Source organism: Trachurus japonicus, chromosome 8, assembly GCF_045865225.1.
Source record: "Trachurus japonicus isolate A0001 chromosome 8, Traja_1.0".
Classification (NCBI taxonomy): domain Eukaryota; kingdom Metazoa; phylum Chordata; class Actinopteri; order Carangiformes; family Carangidae; genus Trachurus; species Trachurus japonicus.
Window position 1 is genome coordinate 7,763,830 of NC_140914.1, and position 17,455 is coordinate 7,781,284.

General features: G+C 42.3%; 1 protein-coding gene across 4 annotated transcripts; it reads left to right on the forward strand.

Annotated features, from left to right (window-relative positions):
• Positions 1-899: 899 nt before the first annotated feature.
• On the forward strand, positions 900-16,808 carry grna (granulin a). Of its 4 annotated transcripts, XM_085783532.1 has the most exons (18): positions 900-949; positions 1,564-1,704; positions 2,261-2,398; positions 2,490-2,618; positions 3,711-3,792; positions 4,011-4,117; positions 4,284-4,437; positions 4,559-4,696; positions 6,419-6,513; positions 7,172-7,408; positions 7,617-7,853; positions 8,636-8,872; positions 9,732-9,968; positions 10,935-11,171; positions 11,327-11,707; positions 12,788-13,024; positions 14,441-14,698; positions 15,877-16,808. In XM_085783532.1, exons 2-18 carry the CDS (start codon positions 1,564-1,566, stop codon positions 16,018-16,020), a joined length of 3,189 nt encoding a protein of 1,062 aa, XP_085639658.1. In that variant the 5' UTR covers positions 900-949; the 3' UTR covers positions 16,021-16,808. The 4 variants fall into 4 exon arrangements, with proteins under 4 accessions (XP_085639658.1, XP_085639659.1, XP_085639660.1 ...); XM_085783533.1 differs by lacking the exon at positions 7,172-7,408; XM_085783534.1 differs by lacking the exons at positions 9,732-9,968; positions 10,935-11,171.
• Positions 16,809-17,455: the final 647 nt, after the last annotated feature.

Here is a 17,455-nt window from a genome sequence, read left to right on the forward strand (position 1 = left end):
TGTGTTCACACTCTACACCTGTTAATCTAGTCCAGGTCTGTGTTGTTTACTTAGTCTGATGATTTCAGTGTGTAAAAAGGTGATGAAATCATAACTTCAGTAGGCTACGTTTGAACATCACAGTAAGATGAGTCCTGAAATAGAGGAACATGACTCGGTGTGTAATTTAAGTTTCCTTTAAAGGGATAGTTCAACATTTTGGCAAATTGGCCATATTCGTTATGTTACAAGACAGAGTTGTTTTTGAGGCAAATGCAGAGACTGCTTGCCGAAAAACTGCCCCCGATGTGCATCAGTGGTTTTGCATGAATTTACCTCTAAAACAACTCTGTCTGGTAACGTTCTGTTATTATCTCATAGCGTGGTGAATGTGCAAGTCACAACTTGTCCACCAGAGCGTTTTGGAGTTGTTGGATTGTGTATTTGATGAGTTTGATGAGGGAAACCAAGAAATCCCATGAGCCTCCGTAGGGTAGCTCTGAGCAGCTCGCGGCTCTGCTCTGCCGTTCTAAAAATAGCTTGCACCGACAATTAAAGGTAACAAACCTACTGCTATGACTATAAGGATTATGGCAAAGGGCCAGTTTGCCAAAATGTTGAACTATCCCTTTAACTCTCCCCTACGAATCTGAGTCCAACTTCAGCATCTGTCATGGTGCGCTGCAGCTGTTACATGTAAACAAGTTTGTCTGACGGTCAAGTGCAACCGACTCAACAGGAGAAGTTTCACTAAACTTTATTAATATACCTTTAAAACAAACTGTTTTAACAGAGGAGAGGCGCGGTGAGGCGTTCAGGAAGTTGGGAACCTCCTCTCTCTGTGTGTGTGTCTCATGTCTCTCTCTTTGGGGGCGTGTTCAAGATGATTCATGTCAATGTGTTTTACATTGTGTTGAGACACTTGTCAAACACCTGACTGCACACAACAGCGCTCCGGTCTCCTACCAAGGTGAGAGCAACATCAACTTCTGTTTTTGTCGGAACAGTCTGTGATTAAATTTAGAGATAATCTGCACAGCCAAAGATTCACACGCAGCTAAACAATCACTTCACGCTTTAGATTGTTTACTAAAACAGGTTTGGTCATTAAGATGCGTTGTAGCCTGGAGGTAATCCTCTCTTTTATAAATGTTCACAGTTTATTCTGAGATTTTCTAGCGTGTTCCTTTGTCCACAGGAGAACGAAACTGAAAGTGAGTTAAATTATTGCAAATTCACTCCCATTGTGTCTGACATGTTCAGTCATTATGAAATGATATAAAAGGGAACAAACCTCTGAGGTGTAAACGAGATTCTCACAGCCTGTTCATTTGTTTCTTAAAATATTAAAATATGTGTTTTAACCACCCAGATAGTCGTTTTTAACTTTTACAAACAAGGGAAGACCATTAGCTTTGGGCTTGTTCAGATAATCTCATCAAGTTCATTATCATGTCTGTGTTTCTGCAGCTTTTCATGCAACCATCATACAGTATTTTTGCTGCTGAGTGAAAAGGGAAATTCCACATGCACATCTTCTACTTTCCCTCGATTGATGAACTCTGTGTTTCCTCTTTTGTGCAGATGCAGAAGTGGGTTGTGTTGTGTTGGGCTCTCCTGGCCTCGGCTGCTGCTTTAGACTGTCCTGATGGAGGCTCATGTGAAGACGGTCAAACCTGCTGCAACGACCCGGACAACGGCTACGAATGCTGCCCCTTCGATCAGGTGATCACAGCTGTAACATCTGCACGTCCTGCACTTTAATCTGAGCAGATACACAACAGTTCCTCTTTTGTAGTAGCTCTAATTTTTGGATTGAGTTAGGACATTCATGGCGTGATTCATCATAGATGCCACATCTTTAGTGATGACTGTATTAAAATGCAGTTTGACGACATTAAAACTATAGAATTGCATATAAAATGTGGATTTAAAACTAAATACAGCTACAAAACAAACAGGCACCAGTTAAAGTTAAACCAACAACACTGAAACCAGCGTGAAAACTTGAAAGCCACATTTTCTCACAACTGCATTAACCTCTTGACCAGATAGTATAGTCAAAGCACTTCTGCTTCAGCAGTATACTTTGCCCATTCGTACATCCCATAGTTAAATGCAAATGTGAGATAGCTATTCTCCTTTACTCCTTTAAAATGAAATGAATTAAGGCCTCTATTCATCCTCTGAGGTGTTTTACTACTTTATGAGCCTGATAAAAGCTGATAGGCGTTTCTAAACTTTGGTATTCAAAGTGTTTCTACTACTGTCGTCGTCACAGGCCGAGTGCTGCTCGGATCACACACACTGCTGTCCTGGAGGCACAACCTGCGACATGGACAAATCCAGCTGTGTGAATGCCACCGTGTCCGTCCCCTGGGTGGAGAGAGCTGCTGCCGCTCCGCCCAGACTCTCCAAAGTAAGAACAACACACACAGGGGTATCATTGTGAAGACAAATGAAATATTAATTTGAAGGTGAGCAGCCAGAGTAAGACCCTGCTCCTTCAGTCCTTCAGGATGATCAAGGCCTACATGGGGGAGGATGATGAGAACGTCTGTCCTGATCAGTCACGCTGCCCTCCTGAGTTTTCCTGTCTCAAGGCTTTGACCAAGTACGGCTGCTGCCCCCTGGCTCAGGTAACCAAACCTTCAAAATAAAAGAGTCATCTAATGGATCTATTAGAGGTACCAGTTGTCTATCACAGAGACAAACAACCTCACACACTCACATTCACACCCATTGGCAATTTAGAGTCGCCAATTTAACAGGGCTTCACTAACTTTTTTACTCGTTGCACAGGGGCCCCTAACTTTTAATTTTAGGAGTGCAAGCAGAACATTTAGGGCCGTAAATCGACTTGCAAAGCAAATACTCGGATTTCCTTTTCATTCATGATCCTCACACACATTAGCCTGACACCCGTAATGACAGAGTCCAGATTCTTTGAGTCGCCACTTCAACGTTTCACCAAAAAAGAGGCAAATTTACTGTTTGCACATGTGCAAGTAGATGAAAAAGTTACTTGCACTGTCTCAAATTTTAGGGGCCAAATGCCCACACTGGAGTCTGGAGTCCTGAATTAACATAAAGTGCATGTGTTTGGTCTGTGGGAGGAAGCTGGTTGTGTGGTGACAGTGTTAACCACTTCACCTAGTTGTCAATATGATAGTTTTTAAATAATGTTTATAATTAAGCAGAATTTTCTGGTTTAAAAAATGGCAATAACTGCAGAAAAACACACAAAATTGTGGTAAATAATATTATTTTTGTAGGTTTTTTTTCTAAATAATTGAAACAGAAAATAAAATTTCAGTCGACGAACAGATGTCAGATGTTTAAACAGAACAAAACCACTAAAGCCATGAAGGTGCCCACTAGTAAACCACATATAGACCAACAATAGTTGCTGTAAGAGTCTATACTGTGTTTTATAAAACTAGTATTTATTTTTAAATGCGACCAGTGACTTCCTGTCACAAAGAGGATGTCTGACTCTTTGGTGATGTTATAGTCTGAGAACAGATCTAGAGACAAATTCAAAATGGAGGCAGAAACAACAGGCGGCAGGTGTAACGCTGTCAGCTGGACCGATTTATAGCAGCGATAAAGGGAACAACACAGTGTGGGAACCTTAATTCTCTATAAAACTAATAATTTATGAATCACCAATAAAACAGATTTTAGAGTTCAAAGGCCGTTAACTTCATTGTGTTGTTGTTGTGTGACAGGGAGTGCCCTGTGCCGATGGGAAACACTGTTGTCCTGAGAGCCACCAGTGCAGCGAAGACAGTCGCTCCTGCATCAGACAAGGTGAAACTTTTCTCCAACATGTATAAAACTAAACAGACTCATCGTTGTGCATCCTGTCTGCAGGACGGAGCTCAGCCATGTTGCATTCGCTAACGCCTCTTGAGTAACTAACTGACTGAAAGACTCAAGGATGTTTTGTGCAACTGTAATTGTGCAATTGCAGGTCTGTTCAGTTCTTGGGGACGTTATAAATAAATGTGTTTTTCCTGTTGCTGCAGACCTGGTGACTGCAGTCCTGTGCAGCGATGGCGTGTCAGAGTGTCCCGATCAAACCACTTGCTGTGAAAACGCAGACGGAACGTGGGGATGCTGCCCGATGCCAAAGGTACAAGACGATCTTTCCATAGCTTTTATGGCTGTATAGGATATAGGGAAGCTTTAAAGTCCTATTGTGCCTTGACAGCAGAGTCAAATGCTGGATTTGCATGCAGAGTTATCGTGACTTTACGACGTCTTATCCATGTGTGTGTGTGTCCTCATTGTCCTGACAGGCCGTGTGCTGTGAAGACAAGCTGCACTGCTGCCCTGAAGACAGCGCGTGTGACGTCGAACACTCCAAGTGTATTTCACTATCCACCAAAAAAGAGCTGCCGATGTGGGCTAAGCTCCCTGCTCGGATCAGAGAAGAGTGGGAGAACAAGAAAGGTCAGATTAGTTAAACAGAAAAAAAAACTAATCTACTTCCTCATTCTAATTCTTCATTGTCTAAATCTGTGTGTGGGTGTTCAAGCAAGGCAGCTTCATCTGTGCGTGTTTCCACTTTCAGAGCCTGAACCGGTGACGGCCAAAGAGCCAGAAAACGGTGGTGCAACAGAAAAAGTCCCAGAAGTCACGACAGCCAACATCCCTCCGCCCACAAAGCAGGAAGTGACCACCGTGTCATCTGTTACTAAGGGAGCAGCAGGTGAGATTTCTGTCCTGCATCAAACCAGCCACCTGAAATATAAAAGTAGAAGACATTAACATTGATATAAGAATAACATTAATACTGACAGATGTGTAACTGGAAACTATAGCTACTATAAACCTTTATGTTAATGTTATAAGTTACGGTAATTCAGGCTATAGGAAGACAAAATTGTGAAGAAATGAATCAAGACTTCAATCAAGTATTGCACATTATTTTTTTGAGGTTTCTGTTCCTTTTTCTCTTCCTTCTAGGTTACTCCACAGATTAGTTTTCACAGAATTTAAAGAGTCCCCGAAGAGTTTGCTTTTGGTTATAAGAGCCTCATATTAATGTGGATGAATCTACGTTACCACTTGTTAATGGGTCCATTTTCGATAAATATATCGTTTTGTCTTTATAGTTGATATATAGTTTGATATTATTATTTAGTGGTCGACTCGCCCAGCTTTTCCTAGTTTGGGGAATAACGGGGATAACGGGAATAATGCCGCCGGATCGCTAGTTGGCATCGTTTATGGTCGGAACTACCGACTGATCGTCTTCAAACCTCCGACTTTCATTCTTGATTAATGAAAACATTCTTGGCAAATGTTTTCGCTTTTGTCCGTCTTGCGCCGGTCCAAGAATTTCACCGTGCGCGTGGAGGCTCATAGTGTGAAAAACACTAAATGAAATGAACTAAACTAAAAATCTATGTAGGTTTTTTTTTTTTTTTTTTAGTAAACTGGTCTTTACAGTCAGTGTTTCCCACTATAACACAACCGTTGTGTCCTCCAGAACCTGCACTGAAGACGGATTACTGGACGTGATTGTCACATTACAGAGGCTGGGAAATGCAGCAATGAGTTGTGGGATATCCCCAAGATTCATTAAGCGCCGTTAACGAAAGCTAATAACTTTCGTTAACATTATCTCTGTCTGACAAGAGAGACAATTTTACATGTTAGTATCATGTTTTGGCTCAGTTCAACTGTTGAAACCACGGCCTTAAAACCTCACTTCATTGACATGGATGTATTATATGAACTTCTTATAATAGACTGATGGTTTTTGAGAACAGAAAGTAACATGTGGTTGCGGTTGCTAGGCGACAATTGAGGTACAATGTAATGAGACCAGACTGTCTGATTCCAGTTCAGCCTTCACGGTCGGTGTGAGAGCAGCATTGATGTCTCTGTCCTAATTAAAGTTTAGTTTTTAGTTTAAACTTTAGAAGAAACAGTTGTGCAGATTAATAAGAGCAACCTTCACGGTCTCTAACTCAAACTGCTGAGCTCATAGTTGTAATAATGAAGAGAAAAAGTCACGTCACTGTTGTTTTTAATAGATTTGATAGATGAACAATGGAGCTGTGTGGCACAGAGGAATGAGCTGACGGTGGTTAGTCTGGTACATTCCTGGATGTTTTGGTCATTTCAGGAGATTTGTCAACAATAAGAAAAGCTCAGAAAAACACTTTTCCTTGAAATATTGTTTGTTTACATCCACATCTGTGCTACTTTGCTCATGTCCTTCTTTGTATCTGACCGATCCTCTCAGTGGATTTCATCTGAGCAGGAAACATCTTATTTTTGTGTTTTTTCTTCCTTGTAAAGATACTGTTAAACTTGCATGGGGATTTTATCGCGGCACCCTCATCAGTCAGTTTGATTACAGTGCTTCTGTTGGGTTTTTGTCTTCCTCCAACATGACGATCAACCTTTTTTTTCTGTCCAGGTGATGTTCCCTGCAATGACTCTGTCGCCTGTCCAGATGAATCCACCTGCTGTAAAACCAAAGAGGGAGAGTGGGCCTGCTGTCCTCTACCAGAGGTACAGCTGAAGTGCCATGTTTGCCAGCTAACTTTAAAGGGATAGTTCAACATTTTTGACAAATTGGCCCATTGCCATTATCCCTATAGTCATAGCAGTAGGTTTGTTACCTTTATATGTCAGTGCAAACTATTTTTAGAACGGCCGAGCAGAGCCGCGAGCTGCTCAGAGCTACGCTACGGAGGCTATGAGATAATAACAGACCGTTACGAGACAGAGTTGTTTTAGAGGTAAATTCATGCAAAACCGCTGATGCGCGTTCCCATCGGGGACAGTTTTTCAGCAAGCAGTCTCTGCATTTACCTCTAAAACAACTCTACGTTCTGTTATTATCTCATAGCGTGGTGAATGTGCAGGTCACAACTTGTCCACCAGAGCGTTTTGGAGTTGTTGGATTGTGTATTTGATGAGGGAAACCAAGAAATCCCATTAGCCTCCGTAGCGTAGCTCTGAGCAGCTCACGGCTCTGCTCCGCCGTTCTAAAAATAGCTTGCACCAACAATTAAAGTTAACGAACCGACTCCTAAGACTACTACTACTATAGGGATTATGGCAATGGGCCAATTTGCCAAAATGTTGAACTATCCCTTAAATGTTAAACGTGCTACAGTACAGGTGTATTAATGATTCCCCCTCTGTGTGGTCGTCTCGTCCTCAGGCTGTTTGTTGTGAGGATTTCATACACTGCTGCCCTAAAGGTAAGAAATGCAACGTGGCTGCTGCGACCTGTGAGGACGAGACCTGCTCGGTGCCGTGGGTCAAGAAGATGCCCACAATCCCCAGTCAGTTCCCACAGGTGGGCGACGTGACATGTGACTCCACTAAGAGTTGTCCAGATGAGACCACCTGCTGTAAAACCGAAGAAGGCGAATGGGCCTGTTGTCCTCTACCTGAGGTACATTTTACATTATACGTTACATATTATAGTTTCCACTCAGTGAAATGAAATGCATTTTACTCTGCTTTCCTCACACCAATATACATAATAAATACATTAATGGAAACACTAACTTAAATAACCAATATAAACAGACTATAATACTAAACTATTAAAGATGTTACAGGTGCATCAGTGATTCTCTGTCTGACTGTCTCATCCTCAGGCTGTTTGCTGTGAAGATCACATTCACTGCTGCCCGAAAGGTAAAAAGTGTAACCTGGCTGCTCAGACCTGTGATGATCAGACGGGCTCGGTGCCGTGGGTTGAGAAGGTTCCCGCCATCCCCAAACAGGTCGCACATGTGGGCGACGTGACATGTGACTCCACTAAGAGTTGTCCAGATGAGACCACCTGCTGTAAAACCGAAGAAGGCGAATGGGCCTGTTGTCCTCTACCTGAGGTACATTTTACATTACAGCACTCGATGAAAGGAAATCCATTTTACCCACACCAATATACAATAAATTAATGGAAATAATGACTTAAAGGAATAGTTCAACATTTTGGCAAATTCTCCTCTCACCATAATCCCTATAGTCATAGCAGTAGGTTCATCACCTTTAATTATCGGTGCATGTTGTTTTAAGATCAGTGGGGCAGAGACGTGAGCTGCTCAGTGAACACAATGGAGGTGAACGGTACAGGTCCCCTGTCCCTCATCAAACTCATCAAATACACAATCCAACAACTCCAAAACGCTCTGGTGGACAAGTTGTGACCTGCACATTCACCACGCTATGAACTAAACATGTAAAATTACGAGACAGAGTTGTTTTAGAGGCAAATGCAGTCGGAACTACATTCAAGACACAGCTGCTGGGCAGAGGGCTTTCAAAAGCGCAAGTGGTTCAGAGTATTTGCTTCATGTGTCGTAATGTTACATAATTATACATGATTATTTCATAGCGTGGTGAATGTGCAGGTCACAACTTGTCCTGATGAGTTTGATGAGGGACAGGGAACCTGTACCACGTCTCTGCCCCGCTGATCTCAAAACAACATGCACCGATAATTAAAGGTAATGAACCTACTGCTATGACTATAGGGATTATGGTGAGAGGAGAATTTGCCAAAATGTTGAACTATCCCTTTAAAGTACCAATACAAACAGACTACAATAATAAACTATTAAAGATGTTAGAGGTGTATCAGTGATTTTCTGTCTGACTGTCTCATCCTCAGGCTGTTTGCTGTGAAGATCACATTCACTGCTGCCCGAAAGGTAAAAAGTGTAACCTGGCTGCTCAGACCTGTGATGATCAGACGGGCTCGGTGCCGTGGGTTGAGAAGGTGCCCGCCATCCCCAAACAGGTCGCACATGTGGGCGACGTGACATGTGACTCCACTAAGAGTTGTCCAGATGAGACCACCTGCTGTAAAACCGAAGAAGGCGAATGGGCCTGTTGTCCTCTACCTGAGGTACATTTTACATTACAGCACTCAATGAAAGGAAATCCATTTTACTCACACCAATATACAATAAATTAATGGAAATAATGACTTAAAGGGATAGTTCAACACTCTGGCAAATTCTCCTCTCACCATAATCCCTACAGTCATAGCAGTAGGTTCATTACCTTTAATTATCGGTGCATGTTGTTTTGAGATCAGTGGGGCAGAGCCGTGAGCTGCTCAGTGAACACAATGGAGGTGAACGGTACAGGTCCCCTGTCCCTCATCAAGCTCATCAAATACACAATCCAACAACTCCAAAACGCTCTGGTGGACAAGTTGTGACCTGCACATTCACCACGCTATGAGATAATAACAGAACGTTACCAGACAGAGTTGTTTTAGAGGTAAATGCAGCCGCAACTACTCTCCAGACACGGCTGCTGGGAGGAGTGATTTCAAAAGCACAAGTAGTTCAGAGTATTTGCTTCATGTGTCAGCAAATTTCCACCATGGTGGATAATAAAGATTTATTGTATTGTATAGTATTGTAATGTTACATAATTATACATGATTATTTCATAGCGTGGTGAATGTGCAGGTCACAACTTGTCCACCAGAGCGTTTTGGAGTTGTTGGATTGTGTATTTGATGAGTTTGATGAGGGACAGGCGACCTGTACCGTTCACTGAGCAGCTCGCAACATGCACCGATAATTAAAGGTAATGAACCTTCTGCTATGACTATAGGGATTATGGTGAGAGGAGAATTTGCCAAAATGTTGAACTATCCCTTTAAAGTACCAATACAAACAGACTATAATAATAAACTATTAAAGATGTAAGAGGTGCATCAGTGATTCTCTGTCTGACTGTCTCATCCTCAGGCTGTTTGCTGTGAAGATCACATTCACTGCTGCCCGAACGGTAAAAAGTGTAACCTGGCTGCTCAGACCTGTGATGATCAGACGGGCTCGGTGCCGTGGTTTGAGAAGGTTCCCGCCATCCCCAAACAGGTCGCACATGTGGGCGACGTGCCATGTGACTCCACTAAGAGTTGTCCAGATGAGACCACCTGCTGTAAAACCGAAGAAGGCGAATGGGCCTGTTGTCCTACACCTGAGGTACATTTTACATTATAACAATCAATGAAAGGAAATCCATTTTACTCACACCAATATACAATACAATAATGGAAATAATAACTTAAAGGGATACGCCAACATTTTTTTTTTCATGTCTCGCCTCACTCCCGAGTCCATGACCAGCAGATAGACACCATCCTTTTGACTGTGCGTGCAGTAACAGGGGAGATACGGGCAGAGCTGGCGCACCGCTAATTAGCGTAGCTCAAACACTGGAAGTGTATGGGTAGTGTTAGACTGCCTCCACCTAAAATCATCAGAGAAACTCTTCAGCAACTCTAAACGGAAACCGGCGGGCCGATCTTCGTCTCAGAGCTGACAAAACTCGGTAAGGCAAATGCCAGTAACGGGACGAGATCGGTCAAAACGGAGGGTTCAAGCAAAGACGGTTTATTTCGGTTCAAGCTAGCTACATCGAGCGTATGTTAGCTTCCTATTTCAAAGTAAAAGCACAAATTCTATCGTCATGGTTTTCTGTATTCGGGCAACGGGTGTTTTATTTTGTGAAAGTAACCGGAAGTGCGTTGGTCACAACGGTCACAACGCCAAATTCGTCCGAACAAAATTGTAAACAGCTGGTATTTAGACAAATTAACAACACACTTCTGATCTAAACCACTAGAGCCTACTTTCTCGCCTAAAAATGTTTGAAATGTCGATAAACAAGAGTTTAGGGCTAAAATGAAATCAGCTTCTGACTGCTGATTTCGGCTCGGGTAGGAGGCAGGCTAACACTACCTATACACTTCCAGCGTTTGAGCTAAGCTAATTAGCGGTGCGCCAGCTCTGCCCGTATCTCCCTCGTTACTGCACGCACAGTTGAAAGGATGGTGTCTATCTACTTGTCATGGACTCGGGAGTGAGGCAAGACACGAAAAAAAAAAGTTTGCATATCCCTTTAAATAACCAATACAAACTGACTGTGTCTGACTGTCTCATCCTCAGGGTGTTTGCTGTGAAGATCACATTCACTGCTGCCCGAAAGGTAAAAAGTGTAACCTGGCTGCTCAGACCTGTGATGATCAGACGGGCTCGGTGCCGTGGTTTGAGAAGGTGCCCGCCATCCCCAAACAGGTCGCACATGTGGGCGACGTGACATGTGACTCCACCGCCAGTTGTCCAGATGGAAACACCTGCTGTAAAAACAAAGACGACCAATGGGCTTGTTGTCCTCTACCTGAGGTAAACACACACACACACACACACACACACACACACACACACACACACACACACACACACACACACACAGATGATTGATAACTGCCTCTTTAAGTGTATTCCCTGTTGATAAGTTGATTGATTTTGACTGAAACCATTGTTGTGTTGTCTTCCAGGCGGTCTGCTGTGACGACCATGAACACTGCTGTCCTGCTGGTAACACCTGTGACCCGTCCGGCCTCGGCTGTAATGGCCCCTCAGGCTCAACACCCATGAAGAAGAAGACTCCTGCGTTCCCTACACCAGCCCCACTGGAGGAGGAGCAGCCTGAAGAGGAAGAGCCAAAAGAGGAAGAGCCGAAAGAGGAGGAGCCAGAGGAAGAAAAGCCTGAGGAAGAAGAGCCAGAGGAAGAAGAGCCAGAGGAAGAAGAGCCAAAGGAGGAAAAGAAGCCTGAGGAGGACACGATTCAGTGCGACGAGCACACCTGCTGCCCTCAGTCGACCACCTGCTGCTTCATGTCTGAGGCTAAAAAGTGGGGCTGCTGCCCGCTGCCCGAGGTGAGACGCCATCTTCATGTCCCCAACCCCTGCCCCCTGACTGAGATAAAGGTGTCAGAGCTAGAGACACATGAATCACATCAGATTGTCAGTAGCATCAATATTATCTTCATATTTACATGATGATGTGTTTATACTGTATGTTTTATGTAATTATAAGGTTAAATTCAACACATCAGAGGTCAAGTAGATTTCTATCAGTCTCTATCATGAGTTTAGTCAGATGACGGTGGCGGCTTCTCTTAAAGGGATAGTTCAAAATTTTGGCAAATTCGCTTGTCACCATAATCCCTATAGTCATAGCAGTAGGTTCATTACCTTTAATTATCGGTGCAAGTTGTTTTGAGATCTGCGGGGCAGAGCCGTGAGCTGCTCAGAGCTATGCTACAGAGGCCAATGGGATTTCTTGGTTTCCCTCATCAAACTCATCAAATACACAATCCAACAACTCCAAAACGCTCTGGTGGACAAGTTGTGACCTGCACATTCACCACGCTATGAAATAATCATGTATAATTATGTAACATTACAATACAATACAATACAATAAATCTTTATTATCCACCATGGTGGAAATTTGCCGACACATGAAGCAAATACTCTGAACTACTTGCGCTTTTTAAATCACTCCGTCCTGCAGCCGTGTCTGGAATGTAGTTCCGGCTGCATTTGCCTCTAAAACAACTCTGTCTCGTAATGTTAGATTATTATCTCATAGCGTGGTGAATGTGCAGGTCACAACTTGTCCACCAGAGCGTTGTGGAGTTGTTGGATTGTGTATTTGATGAGTTTGATGAGTGGACAGGGGACCTGTACCGTTCACCTCCATTGTGTTCACTGAGCAGCTCACGTCTCTGCCCCGCCGATCTCAAAACAGCATGCACCGATAATTAAAGGTAATGAACCTACTCCCATTTGCCAAAATGTTGAACTATTCCTTTAGGTCATAAATGTCACAGTTATCGCAGGCCTCATGTCTTTTCATGCCTCCGCTCTTTCCTTTCACCTCTCATGAAAGAAGAACTGCAAAACCAGCTCTGAGATGTGAAAGTTGCGCTTCCTCTTCTCACTTCCCTGCAGGCTGTGTGCTGCGCCGATGGAAACCACTGCTGTCCCAAACAATACAAGTGCAACGAGGAGAAGACGTCCTGCGTCAGAGGAGAAGTGGTGATCCCGTGGTATCCCAAGCTTCCAGCCTTCAGCAGCGTCCAGGCCGACCCCAACGCCGTGAAGTGCGACGGGAAGAGCCAGTGCCCTGAACACACCATCTGCTGCCGGCTCTTCACGGGCGAGTGGGGCTGCTGCCCTCTGCAGAACGTGAGTCAGTGAAGAGAGAGGGGAGTTAGTGGAGACCGGGGATGGTTGCAACATTTTTGACACTTCTGTCTATATCTTGGAGCTGTTTTAATCCAGTGCGTTCAAAATGTGAGACAAACTAGTTACATGTGTTTGATATTAAATGCCAGAGCTGTTATCTCTGCAACACAAACAGAAAGTGCATTGTTTAGTCTGAAACACAAGGAGTGTAATGTTACAATTCACCCCACAGTCTGGGTTAGTTGTTATAATACACGCTGGGGTGAGATATAACATTATTAAATAAGCATTATGACAATAACTTTATATTGAAAGCTTTTTATTCAACATATAAATTATTCTTGTGGAGTTGTAGTAAAAGACAACTGGACTTCTTCTCTTGCCTTTTACTACATTCCTCAAGAATAAGATGACCTGGATGACTAAGAACCTTCACGAACATATAAATTACTTTTTGGCATAATTAGTAACTGTCAGCCATAGTCTGATCCTAACCTTAACCCCAACCCTTTCGTCTCTGTCTTTCAAGACCTTGGCAAACTGCAATTCAAAGAAAATATTAATGCAATTAAAACTTTAGTTTGAGTAGGTTAACATACTAAATTGTTGTTACAACTAACCCAGACCCTTGTAGCCATGAAGCAGCTTACCTTACAGGTAACAACTAGAACATTAGCACTGGCAACTTGCATCTAGGCTACATAGAGTTCCCGTCGGGGGCAGTTTTTCAGCAAGCACAAGCAGTCTCTGCATTTCCCTCTAAAACAACTCTGTCTGGTAACGTTCTGTTATTATCTCATAGCGTGGTGAATGTGCAGGTCACAACTTGTCCACCAGAGCGTTTTGGAGTTGTTGGATTGTGTATTTGATGAGTTTGATGAGGGAAACCAAGAAATCCCATGAGCCTCCGTAGCGTAGCTCTGAGCAGCTCACGGCTCTGCTCCGCCGTTCTAAAAATAGCTTGCACCAACAATTAAAGGTAATGAACCTACTGCTAAGACTATAGGGATTATGGCAATGGACCAATTTGCCAAAATGTTGAACTAGTCCTTTAAGTTTGATGAGTTTTACTACAAAGCAAACAATGCTAATGGAGGGGAAAAATACTTTCTTACATCAAAATTAGTTTTTTCCTACTGAAATGTGCTGTGTCTGCCTCAGGGTGCTACTTTTCCACATGTGAAAGACTAAACTGACTAAACTGAGTACAGAGTGTTTTAGATGATTCATAACATGTTCCTGATACAACTGACCCATGTTACAACCGTCCCCGGTCTCCTCTACTCTGACATGAAAATGTAAAGCTCACTATCAGTGTACGTTAACACCATCAGGGTTTGCCTATGTAAAGTATGGTGTATCAGACATTTACACTCACCCTCTCCCTCCTCCTGCTGTGTGTGTGTGTGTGTGCAGGGTGTGTGTTGCCCGGACATGGAGCACTGCTGCCCTCAGGGCTACACCTGCAACGTCGCCTCCAACTCCTGCCAGAAGGTCTTCATGCTGCAGCTGGAGACCATCCCGCTGACGCCGGTCTACCTGGCCGAGCACCGGCCTCAGCCCGACCCCGTCACCCACGGCGACGTCCAGTGTGACGAGCAGACGAAGTGCAAAGACGGAGAGACCTGCTGCAGGACGTCGCCCTCCACATGGGGCTGCTGTCCGTCACCGAATGTAGGATTTACAGTCTGGCGCACTTTAACTGTCAAGCTGAGCTAGAAGGACAGAGGACAGTCAGGAGAATAACGCAGAGAAGTCATGTTTAAAGCAGATTAACAATTATAGAGTTTGCTTTCTTAGTCTAATATTTATAAAATTGAATATTGTATCTGTTCTTTTGTTATTCTCTAGAGCATTAATAATAATAATACATTTTATTTGTCTTTTTAGACACTCAAGGTCACCTTACAAATAGATAACAGAAAACATTAGAACAGTACAATAGCAAAATATACAAATTATAAATATACAAATAGCAAACAAGCAGAACATACAAATAGCTAAATAAATGTACAAGTAATAAACATACAGAACATACAAATACAGATGGCTAAACGGATGGATGAACTATTTGGACTAAAGGGAGTATAGTTTTGAAGAGGTATGCAGCATTGCAATGGATATTTGTATATCTGATATGTTTCAGATCAATTTAATTAAGATGGAGAATCTATTTAAAAATCTGTATATAAATTGCCAATTAAAATTATTGCTGGTTGCACACAGCTCTTTTCCAAAAAGCAAACGATCATCATATTTATAGTAAAACAGGAATAAAAACGTTACAAAGTTAAAGTTACTTAAGACAAATTAAAGGCAAGATCATCTTCTTAAAAATAATTTTTTTATAAAATAAAGAGAGTCTATTGAGCTCAACCTTCATCATTAATATGTTGCTTACGTCATTATTAGTTGATGTTAATGCTCATATAATACCATAGAGACTGATAAGAAGTTGCACATGTGTTCATATCCTGTACAAACTGTACGGATATTTCTCTACAGATGAAAGTGGTAAAGCCACAAATATTACGCAACTTGTACTTTTATTCTTCTTATCTACCACATTTCAGAGATAAATCTTTGATCCACACAGCTGCAGCTACAACTTCCTTTGTAGAAAAAGATGTGACATGTAAATCAGCAGCTTATAAAGATATGATCATTTCCTACAGTTAAATAAACCAACACCACAGCTATAAGATACTGCTTTTATTATAAATATTACAGTCTGAGAGGAGCCATAATGAATCATTTTGATGCTTTAAGTGGATCCTGCTGCTCAGTTTTTAATTATAATAGTTTGTTTTTATAATAATATTGACACATATCTTCCTCTGTCTTCTCCACAGGCGGTGTGCTGCAGCGACATGAAGCACTGCTGTCCCACCGGCTACACCTGCACTGAAGCTGGCAGCTGCGACCAGGACACCAAACTCCGCTGGTACAACTGGCATCAAATGTTCGCCAACAAAAAGAGAGCTCTGCTTGTCTGAGAAACGTCACCCCAGCCCTGTCGTTTTGATTCTGCATGCAATGCACTAATGGAAAATAATGTAAAAGGGATTTTAGGATAATTTTTAAATGCTTCGTTCTCAGAGGACAATGGTTAAAGGGTGAGGGGGTGAGGGGGGGGAAATGAAAGTTCTGTGACCTCTGAGTCTCAGGTTTCTATCTGTTTCATGTTTGACATATAAAGTTCACAGGTTCACGCCTCATTTTAAACACAGGTCAGATCCCTGTGACTCCGAGCTCACAGTTTGCTACTTGAAACTCTACACAACCACCAAAAATCAAGTGAAACACTCCACACACTCCACATGTATGATTCATGGCCTAGTCTATCACTGTGTCTTCTGCTGAAACTGCTTTTTGTTGCCATCAATAATCAATCACAATGTAGGGCATCATTTAATGTAGCACCTTGTTATGATCTTGAAAGTGATGAATGTGAACTGTGTGTGTGTGTGTGTCCACGTTGAGAGGAGGAAACTACAGTCGTGTTGTTGTTGTTTTCTGTCCAGTCAAACATTTTCTCACATTCACATGTGCAACACTTTGGTGTTTACATCATTTTGTGGCATCTGCTCTGATGAATCAATGAGTAATTTTCCTCCAATGACGGTTTAAAATCAAAAGTTTTTTTAAATTTTGTGTCTCTTGAGTTAATTTGAGTTTCAGCACACACCATGATGCAAACATGGAGACATATACTATAAATTGTGCTTGGTGCCGCTTAAAACCTCTCAAGGAGCCGGAAAGGTCTCTACAGTTTCCATTAAAACATAAAATAAAATAAACAAGACATCATGTTACAACATTACAACGTGTCAAGTCATTATTGAGAGTGAAGAATCAGTTTCTTCACAATGACTTTTATATAAACAAATAGGCTACTGTACTATTTGTCTGTCAGTCTTCCTATAGTGGGTCCTATAGGTGGAGCATTTAGTGGCTTTAAATGCCCCAGGGTTTCTTCCATTATCTGATCAGTTGACCCACTAGACTAGATCATCAACTATCAGTCTTGTCTTGTTGTTTTCTGTTAAAATAAACAAATAAAACGGTACAGAGATGTTGACAAGATGACGTCAGCTGCCTCCAGGTACGTCACAGGATAGTTTAATGATGTGGGATAACCCGGGACCTCCCCCTCTGCCAGCAGGTGAAGCTTCATGGAAGTAAACGTCGATTTCCGGTTACATTATTCAAAATAAAAGCCTAAATTAGCTTCTCATAGTCAAGTCAATACCACAACATTTGGTTTGATATACCACCCCTAGGACCAGTGTCACCAATATAACATCTGATATTGATATTAAACTATTAATTCATGTTGCAGCAGCTCATGATATGGGGTGAGATGTAACAAAACAGGAATTATTAAAATAAAATAAAACTAGCTATAGACATCAACAATATGAAATTGAA